General features: G+C 48.8%; 1 protein-coding gene across 5 annotated transcripts in view; it reads right to left on the bottom strand.

Annotated features, from left to right (window-relative positions):
* Positions 1 to 1,407: 1,407 nt before the first annotated feature.
* Positions 1,408 to 23,239, bottom strand: part of ATP6V0A1 (ATPase H+ transporting V0 subunit a1) — a 62,187-nt gene continuing 40,355 nt past the window's right edge. For all 5 annotated transcript variants that reach the window (XM_056863084.1, XM_056863087.1, XM_056863085.1 and 2 more), the window contains 4 exons: positions 20,739 to 20,846; positions 12,088 to 12,205; positions 11,177 to 11,348; positions 1,408 to 1,503 (listed from right to left, as the gene is read on the bottom strand). In XM_056863084.1, coding sequence (XP_056719062.1) covers positions 1,410 to 1,503; positions 11,177 to 11,348; positions 12,088 to 12,205; positions 20,739 to 20,846 — 492 coding nt within the window. In that variant the 3' untranslated portion in view covers positions 1,408 to 1,409. The remainder of the gene's footprint in view (positions 1,504 to 11,176; positions 11,349 to 12,087; positions 12,206 to 20,738; positions 20,847 to 23,239) is intronic.

Raw genomic sequence — 23,239 nt, 5'->3', positions numbered from 1 at the left:
CAAAAGCATGTGTTTGGGGTTTGCAGCTTCTCGGTTTCCCCTCCACCTGACCAGATGTGGGATCTTAACTGCTTAACCCAAGCGTCCTGAGGACCCCATCTAGCAGCGAAACACTATACTCAAAATGTACTTTTTACACACACGCACAAATTGCACAACACACAGTTTTACACAAAGCAACACAGAGCCCAGAGAGTAGGCAGGGGCTTGCCCTTTGGAGATTCCTGTTTTGAAAGGGAAGCCCTCCCTAGCGCCTGAATGTTCCCAGTGTAAGGTGTGGTAAGGGCAGCTTGGCTTGCAAAAAAAAATTCCTCTCATCAAGGGATGGATGTCAGGGTTATGTGGGAGTTCTTCCCGAGGTAAAAGGCCCTCTCCTTCCTTGGAACAAAACACGCTGTTCAAAACGTCAGGCGGGGAGAGTCAACGTTTCCTTGGGATCAGGTGGAGCCAAGCACAGGTCAACTCCACAACCTACCTCCCTCCTAGCTGGGGGGGAAGGGAGAATTCCAGCAGTGCTATTTGGATCACTTTCTCCAAAGAACTGTTTCCTTTCCGGGCCAGGATTCCCAGAGGCTTATGCCTATACACAAAGGGATGTTGCAGAGAGGGGATTTGGGGACAAAATTTCATAGATGATACAGAGAGTGAGCACAAAAAGGAAGGGGGTGGGAATAGCAGCTAATGCCATGCTCTTAGTGGCTGGGCTATGTGACAGGCGTTGGTGGGAGCCCCTCCCCTGACGTTCCACCCCCCCCCCCCAAAGGCTTTCTTGCAGTGGGGGATTTAACCAAGGAAGGGCACAGCAGAGACTCTGGTAAAGACAGCAGAACATTAATACTGGCAGCTGACTGGCGTATAGCAGAGTTGTGATCCACAATCCACCCCCAAGTAAATTCTCTGCTTATGAAGAGATCCAGAGGTGGTATTTAGAGAATGGGAGAGAGGGAAAGCAAAAAAGTGTTTGGGGGAAACTGAGTTCCTTGTTATTGCCAGTGAAGGCTTATGTAGCAGTAGTGTTTTCATTCCACCAGCCTAGATGGACACTAAGGACTAGAATCTTGGAACACAGTAGATCACTTTCTGCTTGCTCACTTGCAGTGAGTGGGACGGCTGCACCATGTGTGGTAGAGGATATTCTTTCCCCCTGGACTTCTGTCTGTGCAACTTGAAGGAGTCAACACCACCCCTGGGCCCTGCCGAGGAGACTACAATGCAGAATTTCCACAACTACTGCTAGATTCCTGGGGTCCCCCTATAGACCCCCTTTCTCCCTTCTACACGGCTCTCAGGAAAAAGGAGGTCATTTTCACAACAGGAGAACTACACAAATTCAGAGTATTACGTGGGCACACACATGCATGCAAGGAGGCGTTCACTGCCACGCTCCAAACCAAGTGTCCGAGGGAGGGCTAGTCGTCAAACCTCCCATCACAGATACTGTCAAACGAGAAAGGGAGGAACTTGAACCCAGTGCCGGTGTAGAACTTGTTCTGGAATTCCACCCTGGCAAGACAAAAACAACAACATATATATATATAAGAAGCAAACAGACATCAGTTGCGGTCTCAGTAGAAATGTCAATGCATTTTGAGGATCCAGGAGTGACTGACAGCCTCATCCCTTTATGATTTCTATGCTTCACTGCTGCTGTGTGCCGTTTCCGAAGGCCAAAACCCTGTTCAGGTTGCCCATTTGACCCTCAGCTGCCTTTCCTAAAAGGCTGACAGTGCAAGTACAAACAGAGAAGAGCGTTAGCCAGAAGTAACACCTTACCCTCTGCAGTATTGGAGGGAAAATATATGAAAGTACCATACGAACAGAGACTATGTGCATGCCCACTAAGAGAGATTGAATCGATCGAGCACATGTTATTTGATTGTGCTCTACATAATAACATCCGTAGCGATACTATTGGGCCATTGCTGGAAAGGTTCCCTGAGAGATCTAATAAAATTAAACTTGAATATCTTCTCTCAGACAAGAATCATCAAACAACATGGCTGGTTGCTCGATTTTGTACCCAAGTTTATAATTTTCGAAAAAGTAAAAAGGGCCTTTTAACATAAAGAGTGATAAGCGTTTTAAAGTTCCTGGGTAGGATTTACATTTTTAGTATTTGTCAAGGAGAATTTCAAATTGTAAATTTGTTTATAGGTTATATTTATCCTGCAGTTTGTGTTCGGTATATACCACGTTTACTGGCAGTTGCTACATGGAAGTTGGTTGTACACTGATCTTATTCTTTTTGTTTATTCCCTGTACATGTTTTTGTGCTGATTGTGGACCGTAATAAAGTTTTAAAGTTAAAAGTTAAAACAGAGAAGAGCAGGGAGGGCTGTGTGGAAGAAGGCCAACAAGGCCCTGACCCCAGTGCTTGGAGTGTCCGTCCCCCCCAAGGCAATAGGCTAAACACTTCATTCATGCTTGGTTACTGTGAGGACAAGAAGCCCAAGATGGCTAGGAATTTGCTTTTAAAAAAAAGGAATTATACTTCATGATGGGAAGAACAGGTGGAGGTTCTCAGGAAAACAGGGCAGCCTCTGACACAAGGAAGGGGACTCTGCATTGCTCCTCTTCCGGCTGGAATCTTTCAGGGGTTCCCAAGAGCAACCCTGTTGTGGCACACAGCCCTCTGCACACACACCCTTCCAGTTCCCATCTAGATACACAGAGGGGTGTACTGGTCAGTGTGGTGGAATGCTGGACCAGGAGACCCAAGGTTCAAATCCCCCACTTGCCACGCAGCTTGCTACCCTACCTCGGGCTAGTCAATTTTTCTCTGCCTAACCTACCTTACAAGGTTGTAGAGTGGATAAAACAGGGAAGGGAACATTATGTATGGCATTCTGAGCTATCCGGCGGAAGGGGAGAATTTTTTTAAAAACAGTGTTCTAGATAGATATTTGTCTCCCACCCTTCTTCCAAGAAACTCGGGTGGGCGGCACTGGAGGAGCTTGTTTATTTTATCATTGTGATCCCTCATAACTGAGTAAGGATTTGAACCCAGGCCTTCCTGGTCTTAGTGAAACTGTAATACTTCATGGTGGCAGCCTTGTATAGGAGGCCCCCCCACATACCCAGCATCGGCCTTATCTCTCCCCCTTCCAAGAGACCTCTGAGTTGCTGCTGCACAGGAGGTTTTGCAGAGATGGCACCCTGGGTTGGGGGTGCCACCAGAGGAAGTTGCTGCCTACCCACACGCACAATCACACTCCTGGGCTGGACTGGCTAGGACACCAACATCAACACCAGACACGCACACACTATAAAATTAAGACATAAGTGAACATTAAAAAAATCCTCAGCTAGGGGAGAACGCAAGCGAAGAAGAAGAGTTCAAGAAGAAGAAGAGGTGGTTTTTATATGCCAACTTTCTCTACCACTTAAGGAAGAATCAAACCAGCTTACAATCACACTCCCTTCCCCTCCCCACAACAGACACCCTGTGAGGTAGGTGGGGCTGAAGCTCAGAGAGAGCTATGACTTGCCCAAGGTCACCCAGTTGGCTTTGTGTGTAGGAGTGGGGAAACCAACTCAGTTCACCCGATTAGTGTTCGCCACTCATGTGGAGAAGTGGGGAATCAAACCCGGTTCTCCAGATTAGAGTCCACCACTCCAAACCACCGCTCTTAACCACTACACCATGCTGGCTCTCTTATATACCCAGCTTTTCTCTACCTTTAAGGAGTCTCAAACCTGCTTACAATCGCCTTCCCTTCCCCCCCCCCCACAACAGGCACCTTGTGAGGTAGGTGGGGCTGAGAGTTGTGACTGGCCCAAGGTCACCCAGCAGGTTTTATGTGGAGGAGTGGGGAAGCAAACCCGGGTTTGTAGTGCTTAAGAGCCTGCTGCTCTTAAGCACTACACCACGCTGGCTGGAACCCTACAGCCAAGAGTAGGCTGTTCCGATTTACAAACTGCACCAAGAAAAGCAACTCAAAGTCCTTATAAAAGATGGACTCTGAAGCCAATGTTCTTCCTAAAGCGTCTCCCAACTAGCAGCTACCTCTTCACCTTAAGGGTGGAGCCAGGATGCAGGCAAGCCCCTTCGCCTGCCTGCACTCCGCATTCTGGCTACATTGCTGTTTCCACTCGAACTCAAAATGTGAAGCGAGAGGCGCTGGACAGCTGCCCGATCATAAACAGGCACCAAACATGGAAAGAAAAACCTCATGATTCATTAGGAAAACAAGCCTCATGCTTCTCTCCTGGCCCTGCAGTGAGAAACATTTTCCATCCCTTTGGCCTACCAGCTGCAGGGAGGTGAAAGGGGGGAGATGAGAAAGAGATGGATTTGCAGCAAACCCATCAGGGTAAAATGTTTCAAACACCAGGACTCTTTGGGGACAAGCATCCCTCTTGCAAAACAAAGAAGCGCCAGAAGAGGAGCTCTGCCACGGCATCGGGGACCCAGTCGGAAGTGAGGGGCAGTTAAGTGACCTTCGTGAAGCTACGCCGTCAGCAGTTGCAAAAGGTTGGAGTGGCTTTGTCAGAGGATTCCCTTCTCCACTTTGAAACAGCCCTGCACACTTCAGCCCATTAGGACTGGCTTGCAACCGCAACTGTGTTTTCACAGAAGGCTCTAAACCCGTCTGCGCTGCATCCCTGCAGACTATTGAGGGTGGGTGGGCTCACATGACAAAAATCCTCCATCTAGAAATAAAACTAGCGAGTCTGGGAGAAGGAGGACAGGCTTGAAACCTTCTCCCCAATTTGCCAGATTCTAATGTGCAAGGATCGGAGCCCAGTGGTGCAGAGTGGGAAGCTGGAGTACTGTAGTCCAAGCTCTGCTCACGACCTGAGTTTGATCCCAACGGAAGTTGGCTTCAGGTAGAGTGCTCGAGGTTGATTCAGCCTTCCATCCTTCCCACGTCGGTAAAACAAGTAACCAGCTTGCTGGGGGTAAAGTGTAGACGACTGGGGAAGGCACTGGCAAACCACCCCATAAACAAAAGTCTGCCTAGGAAACGTTGGGATGTGACGTCACCCCATGGGTCAGGAATGACCCGGTGCTTGCACAGGGGACCTTTACCTTTTTTTAATGTGCAAGGATATGTATATTTGATCACAAGAGCCCTCACTTGCATTCTTAAGTGACACACCTAAAATGTGGAAAGACAGCAAGAAGCATTCATAAAGCACTGTCTTCTTTAGCTATAAAACCGCTGCCCAAGGGATCATGGATTGTTTTTTTAAAGGACCTTGTACAGGCTTTTCTTTTTATCACCTCTGCCTTTACAACCTCCTTTAGTGTGCTGCAGTTTGAAGAAGAAAAAGAGTTGGTTTTTATACCCCGCTTTTTCTCGATCTTTAAGGAGCCTCAAAGCGGCTCGCAATCGCCTTCACTCCCCCACCCCAACAGACACCTTGTGAGGTATGTGAGGCTGAAAGAGTTCGGAGAGAATGGTGACTGGCCCAAGGTCACCCAGCAGGCTTTGTGTGGAGTGGGGAAAGCAACCCGGTTCACCAGATTAGAGTCCGCTGCTCATGTGGAGGAGTGGAGGAATCGAACCCGGTTCTCCAGATTCAAGTCTGCCGCTCTTAACCACTATGCTGGCTCTTGAGTGTGCTGCAGTTGTTTTGGCACTGATCAGCTGCTTCTTTTACAAAGCCCACACATGTTATAGATGCCCCTGAAGAGCTGCTGCTGCTACTCAAAGCACGCTGGCCTTGAGGGGTTCTTCGTGCAACTTTTTCCCAAAACCAAAACAGAAGTGGAGCCATTCGTTTGAAAAGCTCAAATGACCATGAATGTGGGATGCAGCAGCAGGCAAGACTGAGGCCTGTTGCTTTAAGACTGCAATCCAGCTGAGTAAGCATAGCCTGCTGCTAAGGGGGGGGAGGAATTCAAGGGCAGGCACCAGAAATGCCCTTTTCCAGATGCCCCCCTGGCACGATAACATCCTGTGCATGCAGCCTCCTAAATATACCAAGGCGGGGAAAATGCAAGAGAGCGTTGCAGAGCGAGTGGGCAGAGGACTCAGCTGGTGCGTGGCTGCCTGCTCGTGTCCCCCCAGCCCGCCCCCCCTTGCACAGCAACAGCCTTCCCTACCCCACCCACCCCGTGGGAAATGCCAATCATGCTGCCAGGCGGGCAGCACTCCTGCCTCAAGCCAGAAAGCACCAGTTTCGTTTACAGGCTGGAAACAGCTGTGTGTTTTTGGTCCTCTCCCATTGTTTCACCGGGTTTCAGGCATTAAACTGGTCGTCGCTGGAGAGAAGAGCGAGGAAGTCCTAAGCCCTGCACCGTAGCAACGGGCATTGCGTGATCCAAAGGCAGGCAAGAAATTTCACAGTTTGCAGCCAGGGGTGGGTGGGGTGGGCTTCTGGTCTCAGTTTCACTGCCCACCAATAAACAAGCAGCGGCCCAGCCCAGGAACATTTATGAATTGCCAGCCAGCAATCCAAAGAACATGATGTCTGGAAACATGACCCCGCACATGCACTGCCCCCTCCCTCCCCCCAGCAAAGTGGCATGGACCTGCCGGGAAAGGCTTTGAGATGCCGCTTAGCAAAGGAATACAGGGGCCAATTAGCCAGCATGGAAAGCGCTCTATCCCACTCCCCCCCCCTTCAGCAACCCCTAAAGGGGAGGGAGCAAGGAAACAAGTGTAGTACAGTGGCTGGTGGGTTGGACTCGGATCCAGGAGGCTCAGGTCCAAATTCCCCACTCTGCCATGGAAGCTTGCTGGGTGCCCTTGGACCAGACCCACATGGTCAGCCTTACCTACCTCACAGGGTTGTTGGGAGGATAAGCAGCTGGGGCTCCCCCCCCCCACACACACACACACACTGGGGAGAAAGATGGGATAGAAAGTAAATAAACAAGTCGAATCCTGCACCAGATCCACAGAGAATCCTTACAGGTTACGTTCATAAGCAAAAGGCGAGACGGACAATAACGGTGCATTGCCAAAGAGCAATGTGCGCATTCTCAGCAATAATCTCCTTTCTCCGCAGACTGCTGGCAGCAGAGACACCCAACCCATTCTGCTGAGACAGCACTGATGCGGGGGTATCACTGAGCTCTGGACCAAAGTCACTCCTTCACCCTCATGCACGCCCCCCCCCCCAACTACATCTAGGAATAGAGGCACATCTTCTGCTCCTCCTCCCATGGAATGTATAGCTCCCCACTGCCCCCCCCCCATTACTTCCTCTGCCCTTTTGGCAAGGAGATTCCTGCTCTCCAATGTCTTCTCGAGTGCATTATGTCACTGTGGGTCTTTTTGTTCCAGACCCAAGCGACTCTCTGGAAGTCCAGCACACCAGATGAAGACATGCAGATACACACCCACCGTCCTTCCACCTGAGAAGGGACAGAGGGAAGCTTTGTCCTCCTTGCTGCCTTTCCAGCTGCAGGGATGCAACTCTTTCATAAGCCTTTCAATCCCCCTCTCCCTGCAGCACAAAATTTGTCCCGCGAGCCCCTGAGCCTCTCCTGGCTTTAAGCCCAGTCCCCCAAGGGACCCTTGAGCAGTTAAGGAGGCCGAGGTTTCGCACCCAGCAGTGTTAGCTGCACGATCCGCATTTGCTTCCCACACAGCTGTGGCAAAAGCTAAGCTGAGGCTTTGCTGCAGAAATCATTTTTCAGCCAAGGCAACCATCTGCCCAGAATGCGCCGTTGTCTGAAAAATAAGAAGCGATGAGATAAACGTCTCCTGCCTGGGAGTGGCTGAGGGAGGGGGGAGACTGAAAGGTGTCTCTTTTCCTAGCAATTTACAGAATTCACTCCATGCCTCTGTGCCAGGAAGATGAAAACACCTACAGCTTTCACATTCCTAGGGAAGGTGATATCGTCCAGTGGGAGAGTGGGCCCTTTAATCACAGAAGGCCCTGTGAGTGACCCTGGAGATCTCTGGTTCACATGAACACATGAAGCGGCCTTATACTGAATCAGACCCTTTGTCCATCCAAGACAATATTGTCTACTCAGACCGGCAGCAGCTCCCCAGGGTCTCAGGCAGAGGTCTTTCACATCACCTACTCACCTAGTCCTATTAACTGGAGATGCCAGGGATTGAACCTGGAACCTTCTGCATGCCAAGCAGATGCTCTACCACTGAGCCAAAGGCCCTCCCAAACGGATCCTGGGTTGCAGGGCAAGAAATCATCTACCTGGGCCCTTGGAGAACTGTCCTAGCTGTGGCCTGAGTGGTCCAACTCTACAGAAGGAAGCTCCTTAACCTGGAGGCAAGCTGAATCCATCAGTCTCTACTGCATGCCACGGAACAGGTGCCTTGCAAACGGGTGTGTGTGTGTGTGACAGAACTGCCTTGTCCAGGAACTACATTTCATAAGGAGAGCCTCACATTCCTTGCCCTCAAGTACATTTTCCTTCTGCCTTTAAAGAGCAGGACGACAACAACAAAAAACTTTTGCCCGGAGAGTATGTTCAACTCAATTCTTTGGCATTCCTCCCCCGTTGCTAACTCCACTATACTTTCACAACCTGACAGTCTCTACCTTTCGAAGAGCCTTTATGCTTGCCCATTTAAATGCTGCACCCTCAGCAGTATTAAACGGAATATATAGAAATCTACCATATTCTGACAGACTTTGCCCATGCAATTCAAAGAAAACTGACATATTATCTCATAAGATGATGGTCATGCCCCCTCTTTAAACACCACCGAGATAAATGGATCACCCCCATATTGGCGAGAATTCCTGCCCCCATAGCAAGAGACTAAACAGCCTCCTTTTTGCTGATGGATAGAGATCCAAATAGAACATTGGCCGTGGCCTAATATCTCTCCATCATGTTTTCCTCTAAGAAATAACTGCTCGGGACCTGTGGGTCATAAGAGCAAAGAAGGAAAGGGGGGGGAAACTTTCAAAAAATTTCACCCCAGACACTTTTATTTGGGGAGCTGTGGGTTGGGGGGGGAGGGGAGGTGCTTAGTTTGACTGCTTCTGAATCTAACTCTTCTGTGCACACGGTCAAAGTTTCACTCAGGTTGACGTGGCCTGATCAGATGACGAACGGGTGTAACAAAGAGAGAACCGCCCTTCTTCTCCCCAACTTACGCATCCAATCGCAGTTGGCCAATGGCTTTTGAAACCTCTAAGTTCTCTCGCTGGCTTTCCCCACCCCACCCCCAGCAAAGATAGTCAGAGCTGCTCCAGCCCACTGGCGGAGGACGCCTGCAAGCCCCCGGGTTCTGCCCTAGACTTGCATGACTCATCGGGCTCCTATCTCCAGACACAGCTGGCCCTGTTGGAAACTCTCTTGTTTTGGACTTGGCTGACAGAAGAAAGGGCCAGGCTGAGGACTGCAATCCCCCTGCCCCGAGTGCAAGATCGAGATAATGGCTGATGTCATGGCTCAACAGGGGGAGGGGGGTGCAGCTCCTATTGTTCTGCCGTGCTGGGCTTTTCCTGGCAAGGAACGGTGCCCAGCCAGCCCCGAAAGTTAAGCCGGGCGGGTGCTGCAATTGCAAAAGCAGGCCGAGGGATTGGAAGCGGTACAGGAGGCACCGCTGGGGTAGGAGACACACAAGTCTAGAAAACAGCTGCAGCACACAAAAATGATTTAGATATAAACCGTACTTCTGATTCATTCTTCCTGCTTCTACCTCAACAAAGTCAAGGGGTTGAAGCACCTTTTTCTACTACAAGAGTTTAAAGGGTTTAAGGGATTTTTCATTTAGAAGAGAAAAAAAAAACAGGATGAACCATAAGGAGTTACCAAACTGAACAATGCACAGATACAGATATTGCTCTCTCATATACTGGAACTTGGGATCTCCTAATGAAGTTGATTGCCATCAGGCTCAGGACAGAAGGAAGCCCTTCAGACAATGTGTAATTTACCTCGTGGAACTCACTGCCACAGGATGCAACAATAGTCAAGTTTTTTAGCTTTAAATGATGGGCTGGATTAATTAATGGACCGTAAGTGGGGTGACTGTAAGCCCCATGGTGCACAGGCACAGAGCTGGGGGAAGGAGCGCCTGGGCAGGGGGGAGGGAGGGGGTGTGCCATGCATGTGCACTGGAGCCAGGTGCCGGAGTGGAGACAAACACGTCGAGGGGGAGGGCAGTGGCCACTCCCGCAGAAACAAAAAGAGAGGGAGAGCAGCGGCCAGGTAGGCACGGTGCACCAGCCGGGCTGCAAGCAGGCAGTTGGGCTGGTGCCGCGGCAATCCTTTTGCCCATGACTGTGCACCCCATGTCCGCGCTGGGGCCCCCTCCTTGTGCCAGGGGTAAGTGCCCCTGCCAGACTCCAAGATGCGCCCTGATGGCACACAGTGGTAAGCTGCTGTACTGCAGTCAAAGCTCTGTTCACGACCTGAGTTCGATCCCGACGGAAGTCGGTTTCAGGTAGCCGGCTCAAGGCTGACTCAGCCTTCCATCCTTCCGAGGTCGGTAAAATGGAGAAGGCAAACCACCCCGTAAACATAGTCTGCCTAGTAAACATTGTGATGTGGCATCACCTCACGGGTCAGTAATGATCCGGTGCTTGCCCAGGGGACTACCTTTACCTTAAAAACAAAAAACCTTTAAGTGGCTATTAGCTAAGAGCTACCAAGCTGACATGGAGGTTCTCCAAAGTGCCTCAGGATTAGTTGCGTTGAGCTTCCTCTCTACAGGCTGAGCACTCTCGTGTGTCTTGGAGCTACACCACCAGGCCTGCCAGACAAATGGCACCACTGCCAGCCCCAAATCCCAACACCTTGAGAACGGGTGTCAATCATCAGCACTGGAATCAAAAGTGGCAGACCGATCCTGCAAAGGCGCAATACACAGAGGGACACAAACTCTCTGAATAAGCTCCCAGAAAGCGAACTGAACCTTTGAATGGGGGAATAAGGGATCCAAGAGGCAAACAGGATGGAAATATGGAAACTTGCCTCAGGGGTATTAGTTGGATTAGTCTTAAACATAAGAAGCCAGTTTATAGTTTTTGGTCTTAGTAGCCCCATGCTCTGAGATGGAGGCCTCTTGCTATAACGGTTTCTTTTTAAAGCCAGCAATGCCAGGGATTCAACCCTGGGCATTTCACGTGCAAAGCCTAGGCTTGTTTGCTACAATGGTTTCTTTTTAAAGCCAGAAATACCAGGGATGCAAGCCTGGGCATTCTGCATGCAAAGCCCCGGCTTGGCTGCAAAGCTACGACTTCTCTCCCCCTCGTTGGTGCAAGCAGATCAGAGGTCTTCTGACCAGAAACTCACCAGTGCAAGCGGAGGGCGTGCAGGAAAGCAGAAAGGCCCTCCATGATCAGCAAGATGGCCACTGTCAGGGTAGCAAAAGCAGCAAAGACGAAGAACAAGGCAAGTCCTCCGGCCAAGCTCCTGATGTGGAGTCCCATGTGGATCACCATGCCCCAAAGGACCTCAGAGAGCTCTGGGGAAGGAAAGGCAAAATGTGAGGCAGGTTGATCAACAGAAGTCAGCTCTGGAGAAAAAGGGGGTGCGCGCACAAAACCTCTTTGTCGGCAGTGCTTGATGCCTGCCCAGAGAGAATGTATATCCACAAGCAGGAGAGATGAAAAAGAAGAAGAGTTGGTTTTTATACCCCGCTTTTCTCTACCTTAAGGAGTCTCAAAGCGGCTTACAATCACAGTCCCTTCCTCTCCCCACAAGAGACACCTCGTGAAGTAAGTGGGGCTGAGAGAGTTTGGACAGAACTGTGATTAGCCCAAGGTCACCCAGCAGGCTTCGTGTGGAGGAGCAGGGAATCAAACCCGCCTCTCCAGATTAAGAGTCCCCCGTCTTCACCACTACACCATGCTGGCACATAAGCCCCACCCCCAAAGGCCCTGAAAGGAACTGTGCCCCCAAATCACACTGTAGCTGCTTGTCTGCTCCAAATTCTACGTTTAGTAGGTATTTTGCACTATTTGACTCAATTGCTACTGTCAGTTAAAAACTGCCCCATGCTAGAGTTGAAGAGATTTAGTGGGAGGAGCTGCCCTGGAGAGTCTGCTGCATTCTAGCCCTGTGTGTGTTCAGAGACGATTGGAGGGCATGGGATCCTTTGGTCCACACTGTGGAAAAAGCAGTTTATGAGAACTGCTGCATTGCACCGATGCCTGTCCCCATGCCTGGCATCTAGACGGTCAGTCACACAGCAACCGACTTACGTGCATGAGCCAGGCTGAGCGCCCAGAGGCGCAGGTAGGAGGCTGTGTTGGAGATGCATCCCAGGCAGTATTCAATGGTGTGGATGGCTTGGCAAATGACCGTGTCCCCGAAGTCAAACTGCAGGAGGAAATGAAGCCAGTTCTAAGTGATGGGCAGAGCACGGAGCAACAGCCGGAGAGCTGAGAAAGCAGGGAACAAGAAAAACAGCAGCAGCAGCAGCGAATTCTACTGCAAGGCTAAAGCTCCTAGAAGGCACTGCACACTTGGTGATTTGTTCCCCTGGCCTTTTGGACTCAAGAAGAGTGCTTGACAAACACAACTCTATGTTGCAGAGCACCTGGTTGTATTAAGACATACAGAGGGGGGCGGAACCGGAAATGTCTGCAGTCCTGCACTTCTGGCACCGAACAGAAAGCTGCAATTTGGGTGGCTGAGCAAGAGCCACACTACCTCCACATCTCTATAGCGCAAGTCTTATTTGAAGAAGCGTTGGTTTTTATACCCCGCTTTTTCTCTACCAGAGCCAGTGAGGTGTAGTGGTTAAGAGTGGTGGACTCTGATCTGGAGAACCGGGTTTGATTCCCCGCTCCTCCACATGAGCAGCAGAGGCTCATCTGGTGAACCGGGTTGGTTTCCCCATTCCTACACATGAAGCCAGCTGGGTGATCTTGGGCAAGTTACAGCTCTGTTAGAGCTCTCTCAGCCCCACCCATCTCACAGGGTATTGGTTGTGGGGAGGGGAAGGGAAGATGATTGTAAGCCGGTTTGAGTCTCCCTTAAGTGGTGGAGAAAGTCGGCATATAAAAAACAACTCTTCTACCATCATAAGGAGTCTCAAAGAGGCTTACAATCACCCCTCACAAGAGGCACTTTGTGAGGTAGGTGGGGCTGAGAGAGTTTGGAGAAAACGGTGACTAGCCCAAGGTCACCCCACAGGCTTCATGTGGAGGAGTGGGGAATTGAACCCGGTTCTCCAAGCTAGAGTCCACCACTCTAAACCACTACACTGCACTGGCTCGTATTTGGCCATCACCCAGAAAGGACCTAGAAGTGTCAAACTGCATGCAAGCAGTCCTGTCCCCAGAGGCCAGGCTTCTCTCACACGAAACAAAGCCCTCTGAATACAAGCAGGCAACACTCACAGTCCTGGAGTGACCTGGTAGGAAAAGGGGCAGCCCAGGACACGTTGTTGCCTGTTAGCCTCTCTGCTGGGATTTGGTTAAATTTGGTCTCCTCCACAAAATCCCACCAAGTGAGGCTGGCCTAGAGAAAGTGACAGAAAGAGCTAGAAGAAAGAAGTAATGGAGGGAGAAGGGGAGAAATGAAACGGATTTAAGATTTGCAAGAGGAGCAGTTGCCAAGAATCTTAGTATCTGACCTCTTCAATCTCCAACAGGACAATCCTAAGTATGGTTTCCTGGGAGTAAGGCCCACTAAGTAGACTCAGTAGCATTCTGAGTAGCCCTGCTGAGACTAGCACTGTAAGACTTGGGAGCCTTATAACCATGAGGGCTAGCAACCTTTTTAAAAAAAAGCTAAAACCATACAGCGAAAGCTGGCAAATCTTAAACAATTTCACCACCTCCCCCACAAAGCCGTCAAGATTAGCACTGGGAAGAGAAAGCCAAGGGCCGCACTTACTCCTCTTCGGAAACTAACACATTAAACATTTCAGACTAGGAATGTCAAACTAGCTGTCGAAACCCAGGCCTCTTGCTTCACAGCTGCATAAAGAATTCTTTTCGAACGCCTGCTTTAATCAACAGTATACACTGAGGAAGCAATAAAGCTACTCATGCCCTAAAATATACAAACACTGCAATTTTTTTAAAAAAATCAAGTTAATTTAAAAAAAAAAACCTTGCATAATTTGTTTTGTAATTTCTTTACATAACAGATTCTGTGACTGCCAGTCTTTGGGAAAAGGCAAAAAAACCAATAAGGCACTGAAGCCCCACTCATGAACAATCAAAAACCCTATCCAGCCACCTCTCCCGCTTTGGAGATTTCAGCAGGTTTCAAGCATACTCTTATAGCATTGAGGGGTAGAACCTTGCTTCAAAAAAAAAACAAAAAAAAAAAACTTGACAGCAGATGTTTGTTTCCATGCTTCCAAAAAATTCACATACTGCACTTTGTATCCCGTAATTTTGCAGACCGGCAGAGAAAGAGGAAGTCCAGAATGTGGTGCTGGAAAAGTCCAAAAGAAGAAGAGTTGGTTTTTGTATGCTGACTTTCTCTACCACTTAAGGCAGAATCAAACCGGCTTACGATCTCCTTCCCTTCCCCTCCCTACAACAGACACCCTGTGAGGTTGGTGGGGCTGAGAGAGCTCTTAATAGAACTGTGACTAGCCCAAGGTCACCCAGCTGACTTCATGTGGAGGAGTGGGGAAACCAATCTGGTTCACCAGATTAGTGTCTGCCACTCATGCGGAGTGGGGAATCGAACTCAGTTCTCTAGATTAGAGTCCACCGCCACAAACCACCACTCTTAACCACTACACCATGCTGGCTCTCTCAAGAACAGAACACCGCATAGCCAGGAAGCAACAGGAAACCCAGTGCAGGATTTCTGCCCTTGAGCTTCAACATTAGGGTGACAGCGACACTCACACGGAGATTCTGAAGCATTATTTCAGCTCCAAGTTATCAGCTGCCCATCCAGATAGTTCTCATACTGCTGTGGTTCGGCACAGATACCAAGGGAGCAATGGGGGCATTTCAAGCTTTTCCCTATGCTGTGTCGTTTCTGGGCCCAGGCAACATCATAACGACAACTTAAAAAAAAAAAAAGCTAGAGCTGTTGAAGGGATGCCATGTTAATGAGGGAACTAGCCCGGATAACCTACAAGAACCAATGTTCTTGGTTGCTTCAGACACCAGGACACAGAGTAATGGATTTAAACTAAGAGAAAAGTGATCCCACCTAAACATTAAGAAGAACTTTCTGGCGGTGGCGATTCGACGGTGGAATGCGCTGCCCCGGGGGGTGGGGGGTGGAGTCCCCGTCTTTGGAGGTCTTTACGCAGCGGTTGGATGGCCATCTGTAGGGAGCACTTTGACTGTGGGATCCTGCATGGCAGGGGGTTGGACTGGATGGCCCTTGTGGTCTCTTCCAACCGTGTGTGATTTGTGATTTTGTAGACAGCCTTTATTCAACTGGAAGCAGCTTTTTGGCCACAATTCTCTATGGATGCAGAACTGCATCACTCTGCGCCTCCCCCCCCCCCCCCGCCCGCAATCTCTAGAACAAAAGCAGCGTGCAGAGTTCCACTGGAAAACCACAGTTCAAGTCTATATCAGAAAAACCAGTATGGACTTTGTTGGGATCACCTCTATCCCTTTTAGGATTCAGCATCCCTATGACAGCTCTGGGCAAGTCTCTTGGTCCCCTTTAGAGAATTTGTTGCACTGACAGTTACAGCCACACAGAGAGGCTGCTAAAGATGGTCCTTAATAAAATGGCCTGCCTGGGCCTTTCTCCACCTACCCTGTTAGCCATGGGTGTAGATCAAGCATCAAGTTTCTTGAAACAAGGAGTGGAAAACATTGAACGCCAGACAGACCTTGGAAAATCACCATTTTTCCTAGTACCTGATAAATCTAGATACTTGGTCTCACCTGCAGCTTATTTTTATTATCTTGAGTCTATTAATTATAAGAAGGCCTTTACCCTTGCCAGATCCTACCATTGGCTGTCTTAGAAGGAAAATATAAGAAGATCCCTAGATCAGAGAGGTTATGTCCGTGTGGAACAGGGGACATTGAAACCATCGAACATGCACTGATATGTTGCCCATTCTACCACAAGGTTAGATGAAAGCTTATTCCCCCCCCCCCTACTTGGTAAATTCCCTGATGAGTCAGTTGAGCTTTTGGCAAACAAGCTCCTATTAGGAGAAGACCCTCAGCTTACGCTCCAAATTGTCAAGTTCTGCGTCGTTGCTATTAAAATACACAGAGCTTTATTAGGGAATGATTGCTAGAATATTTTACAATTTTATCAATTTTAATGTGATAATTTTAACCAGGGGTTGCTTTTATTGACCTTTATATGTATAGGCAGTCTGTGATTCTGCGGTGCAAAACTATTGTGTCTGGAAATTTTGATGTGTTGGCACATGATTGGTCAGTCGACCGTATTAATAAACTTGACTTGACACACGGAGAGCCTGGAGGCAGGGGCTTAGTATTTGAGAACATCCTAACTGACGTTGGTTTGGTCCGAGCCCACTCCATCCACAACCACCACCTGGATACCCACCTTCCTCGTGGCCTGCGGCTCTGTGGATCCCTTGTAGCTCTTCTCTCGGCACAGACACTAAAGATGAAGGACCTATTTTTAGCTCCTGCTAGCATCTGCTGCCAGGGAGGCAGCTGCTGAAAATCAGAGCTGAGCAGGACATAGGACTGTTCTTCAGAGCGGCCGGTGCTTTTTCCTAGTGGGTGAATATGGCAGAGGGCACAATCTGCCAGTAATGAAAGAGACTCTAAGCAAGAGACACCCTCAGATACTGAACCGGGACATTCCTGTCTGCTCTGACTGGATGGCTAGCAAGGGAAGGCCTGGTTCTCAGGTGTGGGTGCATGACGTGGCAGAACAGTGAGGCTGGACAGAGCTGGAACAGGTAGTAGACTGCTCCTTTGTTCTTCTCCATTTTTTTAAAAAAGCCATCTTAAGTAGAAAACTAGCACTACAGAGGAAAAATAGTATTAACCCCTCTGTCTCCAGCTTTGACCAGTCTCTCTATGTTAGGAAAACTCCCAGTAGTAGTAGAAGAAGAAGATGAAGAAGAAGACTTGGTTTTTATATTCTGACTTTCTCTACCATTTCAGGAAGAATCAACCCAAGCTTACAGTCACCTTCCCTTCCCCTCCCCACAACAGACAATTTGTAGGCAGTGTTATTAAAGATGAGCGGGTTGGGTCGAAGCCAACGTTTGCCTCACCCACCTCCCTTTTGGCAACACTGCTCGGCTCCTTCCCCATCAGGAAAGAATTCTGCTCCACTTGGGTGTAGCAAACTGCACTCTGGGGTTTTCCCAAGACTTGCACGTTCCGAACCTCTCCAGATCTAGGCAGAGGCCTCTGCAGTTTAGCATTTAAAGCATTGCTAAAGCTGAACGGCCGAGATGCAAATTCTTTCAAGCAGACCCCTGTGCAGAAGTGCCCAGTTCCTTTTCCAAGCACTGCAGAGGAACTTACTGGGCCTAGCCTACCTTTTTTTTTTAAAAAAAGTAACATGTTTAAGAATATGACCAGAACTAAAAATATGTCTTGTTTAATCACAAGTGGAAAGCTTAGGTCAGGGTGTGGGGTGGGGGAGAGGTACTCTCTCAATTATGCATTTTAAAAGAGTGGGCATCCCGCTTGGGAAATTATTGCCTTCTGCTCACATTGCCAGGCCTGAAATGTTATTTCATAGGAAGGCAGCCATAAGCACAGGACACAGAGTGCAAATGACTGTTTGCCCAAACCTCCATAGGAAAACGGAAGAAGATAGCTGGTTCTCCTTTAACAACAACAAGCTACGTCTGGCAGGCAGATCCTCAGCCAGATTCCCACTTCCCAGGCTCTCTTTTACCAGCTATTTATGTTTCTCTGGGAAATATGGCTGCCTCTTTCCCCTCCTGTTCCCCCCATTAGCTCCACCTACAGAGAAGCACCACACCTCCAGCCTCCTAGCCAAGAGCCAGCTTGCTAAAAGACACATTCATAGGGCACTCTGTAGGAATAGAAAATACTTTCTGCAGTAACTCTATAGCAGAAAGGGGGGGGGGAGATAAACAAACAAAAACCCTGGTCAACCATGGTACATCAATGTGATATGAAGAGGCCAGATGGGTGGTGCCGGTATAAGGGCCTTCTTCCGAGGATGTTCTGGAAAAGGGGAGTGGAATAAAAGGCATAGAAAAGTGAGGAAGGCAGGGAGTCCGGAAAGGCAAGCAGGGCTCTTGTGGTCCGGGGGGGAACACAAGAGCCCTGCTGGATCAGACTATTGGTCCATTAGTCCAGCATCCTGTTCCACACGGTGGCCAGCCCAGCTGTCCTGGAGGGCCAAACAAACAGGGCACAGAGGCCAAGGCCTCCCAGCACTGGAATTCAGAGGTTCCCTTTATTGCCCGCTGACAGGCCTCTCCTCCGTGACCCTAGTCCAGTACCTTTTTTAAAGCCATATGTGCTTGTGGCCATCATGGCATCCACGGGCAGTAAATCCCACAATTCAAAAATCACCTGTTGAGTAAAGAAGCGCTTCCTTTTGGCCATCCTGAATCTACTGCCCATCAATGTCATTAGGCTCCCCTGAGTTCTAGCATTATGGGAAACAGAAAGAAAAGTCCTCTCTATCCATTTTCTCTACCCCATGCATAATTATATAAACCTCTTATCACGCCCTCCACCCTCATCATCTTTGCTCTGAACTGAGAGAGCTTGTCCAACAATTGCAAAATGTTTCCAAATCCTTTCCAACGGATGTTGGCTGCTGTGGGATTCTGCTAGGCAACCCCTGAATGCGGCTGGCTGTGCAAAAGAAAAAGCACGCGCAAGCACACCCCAGAGAAGGCAGAGAAGCCATTTAAGCATATGCTGAGGGTCAGACAGGCATGGGTTAAAAATAAAATAATGACAAAGCTATTCTTTTTCCTAGTGAGATGATTAATAAGGCACTCCAGTTACGTGAAGCAGAAGGGATCTTTTACAAAATGGAGATGGTATCCCCAGGGGGGGAAAGGGTGGAGGAACTTTAAACACAAATCACAAGCGTGTATGAATGACTTATACAAATGGGAGAAATGGTGTGGACAAATACAGGCAGAGAAACTGGCTGCTGGCTTACCACCTCCTCCACGGCAGGCTTGAAAACACAAGGGAACATTCAGTTTGGTTGTGCGCCATCTGACAACACTTAAGAGCACCACATTTATTTGATCAACACAGCCGTGCATTTGTGCCTCTCGGGCCAGAAACAAGTTCCCTTCTCTCCTAACACAACGCACAGAACACAAACCGACGGTCCGGCACAATCGTCTGTTTCTATAAATGTCCGTGCTGAGATGAGCGCCCTCCTCCCCACACTGTGGCGCACAAGACTGGGTGCAATAAGGATTGTGAGCAGTGGTGTTCCCAGCTGAATTGTCACATCAAGAATTGGGAGGCCTACAGGGAGGACAAGCTCTCAGCCATCAGGGGTAATATTAGCCTGTTTTATATGAAGAAGAGTTGTTTTTTATATGCCGACTTTCTCTACCACTTAAGGGAGACTCAAACCGGCTTACAATCACCTTCCCACAACAGACACCCTGTGAGGTAGGTGGGGCTGAGAGACTGACTTGCCCATGGTCACCCAGCTGGCTTCGTGTGTAGGAGTGTGGAAACAAATCCAGTTCACCAGATTAGCCTCCACCGCTTATGTGGAGGAGTGGGGAATCAAACCCAGTTCTCCAGATCAGAGTCCACCGCTCCAAACCACCGCTCTTAACCACTACACCATGCTGGCTCTCTAAGGATAACTGATCATTAAGTCTTTTGAGCAGCTGGAGATATGATATAAAGTTAGTCTATATGCAGGAGGAGCCGTAGCTCAATGGCAGAACATCTGCTTTGCATGCATAAGGTCCCAGGTTCAATCCTTAGCATTACCACTTAAAAAAACAGATGGAAGCCCTCTTGCTTTGGACAGCAAAAAGTAAGCAGTGCTCTGACCCAGCGTAAAGCAGGTCCAAATGGCCATATGGTCCCCTGGGCATGTCTGTACCAACATTTAAATTGACCATCCCTCAAGGAACCCCTTGGAGCTTTGTGAACATGCCAATAATTCCAACAGGCCTCCTTATAGGATTGCAATTCCCAGACTCCTTTGAGGCAGGAAGTTCAACAACTTACACTTGAAACACAGACTTCCCTTCCTATAATTTAACTCCTGCCTGCTGCACAAATGTTTCAGCGGTTTCTGGAGCATCAGAATGAAAACATTCTTGGCCTGCACACCAAAGAACTGATCGCCCAGGGCACGTTTAGAAGTTATTTGCCTCCCTTCCATCTCACCAAGCTCCCACAATCTGTGTGGAGTGATCACAGGTGGGTCCAGAGCTTCCCTGCTCCATATTGGGCACAAGAGAATGGAAAGGGGAGTTTCTGGGTTAAACTCTTTGCCAGTCATTTTCCTCTCTGCAGCAAGAGGAAAGCGAACACAGACCATTCTGGATATCTGCCCAGAGACAACTGGCAGTGGGGAGGGGGCGCTAAGACCCAAACAAGCGCCAGAAACAGACCTTAAAGTTGTCCCTGTTCCAAAAACGATCAAAGATCAGGAGGTTAAAACCAGAGTCCCCATTTATATTCTTGCTACCATTACCAGGTCAGGGAGTCATTATTCTCCAAGAGAGAAGACAAAAAGGTGAAACACACTCAGTTGCAGTATGTTTCCTAAGTCGCTTCTCCCCTTCAAAAAACCCTCGCTCACAAAGAAGTGTATGGATGAGCTTTGCAGAATTCTTGTTGGGACCAAGTTAATATCTGTTCATAACTACAAGAGATGGTGAAAGGGCGCTAGTTCTGTTCGGAAGGAGGGGCTTGCAAGGAGACACCCCTTTCAGGCTTCATTCCCACGGGCAACTTTAAGGTACCAAAAGAGGAAAAGTGCTTACCTCCTCCGCCTCCTCCGAATGGGTGGAGAGCTGGTCATGCTGGATAATCTCAGCGTCTTCTTCAGTTGGTCCATTGCCCACACGGATCCCACCAAAATTCATAGTCCCCTAAAGCAGGCAGCCAGGGATACAGGGGTGGGAGAGAACGAGAGGAGACACACAAATGGTCCACGCTTTAGTATAAAGTCGGCATGCAGGGTCACTGGTCGAAAAAAACAGCCTTACTGGGGGGTGGTAACCTCAGATGAAGGACCACAGGTGCCATTAAGGGCAGCAAAGTAAAAAAGACAGACAGATGTAGAACCCTGCATTTCAATGGGGCTAGCCCAGGAGAATGTCCTAGCAGACTGTGCACTGGGTAATGCATTTAGGGAAGATGCGCCATTCAGATTTTCCACATCAGATGGTAAAGCATTTATGGCCAGCCTCAGTCATGGCACATCTCATGCCCTTTCTTTCAGAGTTCATGTAGGTCAAGAGAAATAGCAGGGAGATCTAAGAAGAAGAAGAGTTGGTTTTTATATGCCGACTTTTCTCTACCACTTAAGGGAGACTGAAACTGGCTTACAATCACCTTCCCTTCCCCACAATAGACACCCTGTGAGGCAGGTGGGGCTGAGAGAGCTCTAACAGAGCTGTGACTTGCCTAAGGTCACCCAGCTGGCTTCGTGTGTAGGAGTGGGGAAACAAATCCAGTTCACCAGATTAGCCTCCGCCGCTCATGTGGAGGAGTGGGGAATCAAACCCGGTTCTCCAGATCAGAGTCCACTGCTCCAAATCACTGCTCTTAACCACTACACCACACTGGCTTTTTGATAGAACTTTAGCATCGAAACGGCTGACATCCACAGTGCACCTTGCACTGCTTCTGAGTGGAGTCTTCCGTTGAAGCAACTCCTGCATTTGCCCTGCCAAGCTCTGAACAGCAGGGAAATGTTGGGATGACAGCTGCCAGCAATCACCAAGCATATGGCCCTTTAAAATGAGATCAGGGAAAAGGAAAACCATGAACAGAGGCTTCTCAGTGCTGACTGATGACTTTACATCTGATGGGATCATCTGAGAGAAAGACAATTGCTGGCGTGTGAGGGAAAAAACGTCCTGTTGGCTCAAGGAGGAAGCAGAAGCGAAGGCTGCTGTACCCTGCCTTTGGTGCAGCTGGCACCCATTAACCCCGCAACAGTAGACGATGCAAAGTTCAGACATGCCCTTACATGGGAGGCCTTGACAAGCCACTCCTTTTTTGGCCAGCTATTTGGGGCTCGAGGCTCCACAGCATCTGCAGTCCTCTCTCCCCCCCGCCCCAAAGACCAGAAGGCAAGGTGTGGGCAACTGGATTGTTTGAAAAAGAGGGATATTTGAGTCATAATGCCATACTGTTTTAGATCAAATCTACACTATGTAGCCAGGACTATGTAAACTCTGTACTTTAAACAAAAATGAAACAGCAGATGCAAAAAGAATCATAATCCTGCTCTAAGGAAAGCTGAATTTGATACCTGATATGATTTGCATAAACCACAAAGCCCTATGTAGGATATTGTTTTTCCACACACCTGACAATCCAGTCCACCACGCAAGATGAGCCACCAACTGCAACTTGCATGCTTTGCCAGCTAAGCAGAACCGCTGTGTATGGAGGTGTCGTCTCTCCCTACCAGATGCGTTGAACAGACCGGGGAAACACCCTTCCTGCCCTGCTCGCAATTCCCTCAAAGGTAGCTGGCTGGCTGCTGGCAACAGAATGCCAGATTACATGGGATTTATGCCCAACGCATCTAAGCCACATCTATGTAACTCTTAACGGCAGAAATCCAAGGACACTGGATTTTCCATGGCAGACCAAATAACCTGCTCATCCAGCAAGCGTGTGAAATACACCACCCTGTGACTTGCCCATGCTCGCTTAACCAACCAGAAACAGTGGCTCATGTGTTGCTTTATTGTGCTTTTTTACGTGCACTGATGGGAAACCTGCATTGCTCCACTGATGCAGGGTATTTTCTATCTTCCCGCAAAGAACAAAGTGGCTTTCCTCCTGGCTGATCAGCACCCCTGTATTACAGAGGAGGTAGCAAAGTTTCTTTCAGCTGCTATGAGGATTAGAGGAACTAAGTGTAAACCTGTTTGATTGCTGTCATGATTTATTTTATTTACATATAAACTGCACTATTTTACCTGGATACAACTATATTTAATGATTGTAACTGTAATTCATATGCCATTAAAGGCTGATTGATTGATCGACCACCCCGTGCTGGGCAACTGGAAACGGTTAACTGCTCAATATCTCCATGCCAGATTTTCTGCACTGATCAATTATTTGTTCCAAAAATCTAACAGCGCAACAACGTTCAGGTATATGGCTTTAAAAAGACCAGACTTGTAAGAGTACAACACAGAACAGATGAACAGGGACCCATTTCACTCTCCAGCAAACGACAGTTAGTTACACCCTTGGCCCGGCGTAAAAGATGGCTGGGTGAACTGACAGACACACC

Source organism: Euleptes europaea, chromosome 18 (genome assembly GCF_029931775.1).
Source record: "Euleptes europaea isolate rEulEur1 chromosome 18, rEulEur1.hap1, whole genome shotgun sequence".
Lineage (NCBI taxonomy): Eukaryota > Metazoa > Chordata > Lepidosauria > Squamata > Sphaerodactylidae > Euleptes > Euleptes europaea.
This window is presented reverse-complemented; position numbering and strand designations above follow the sequence as displayed.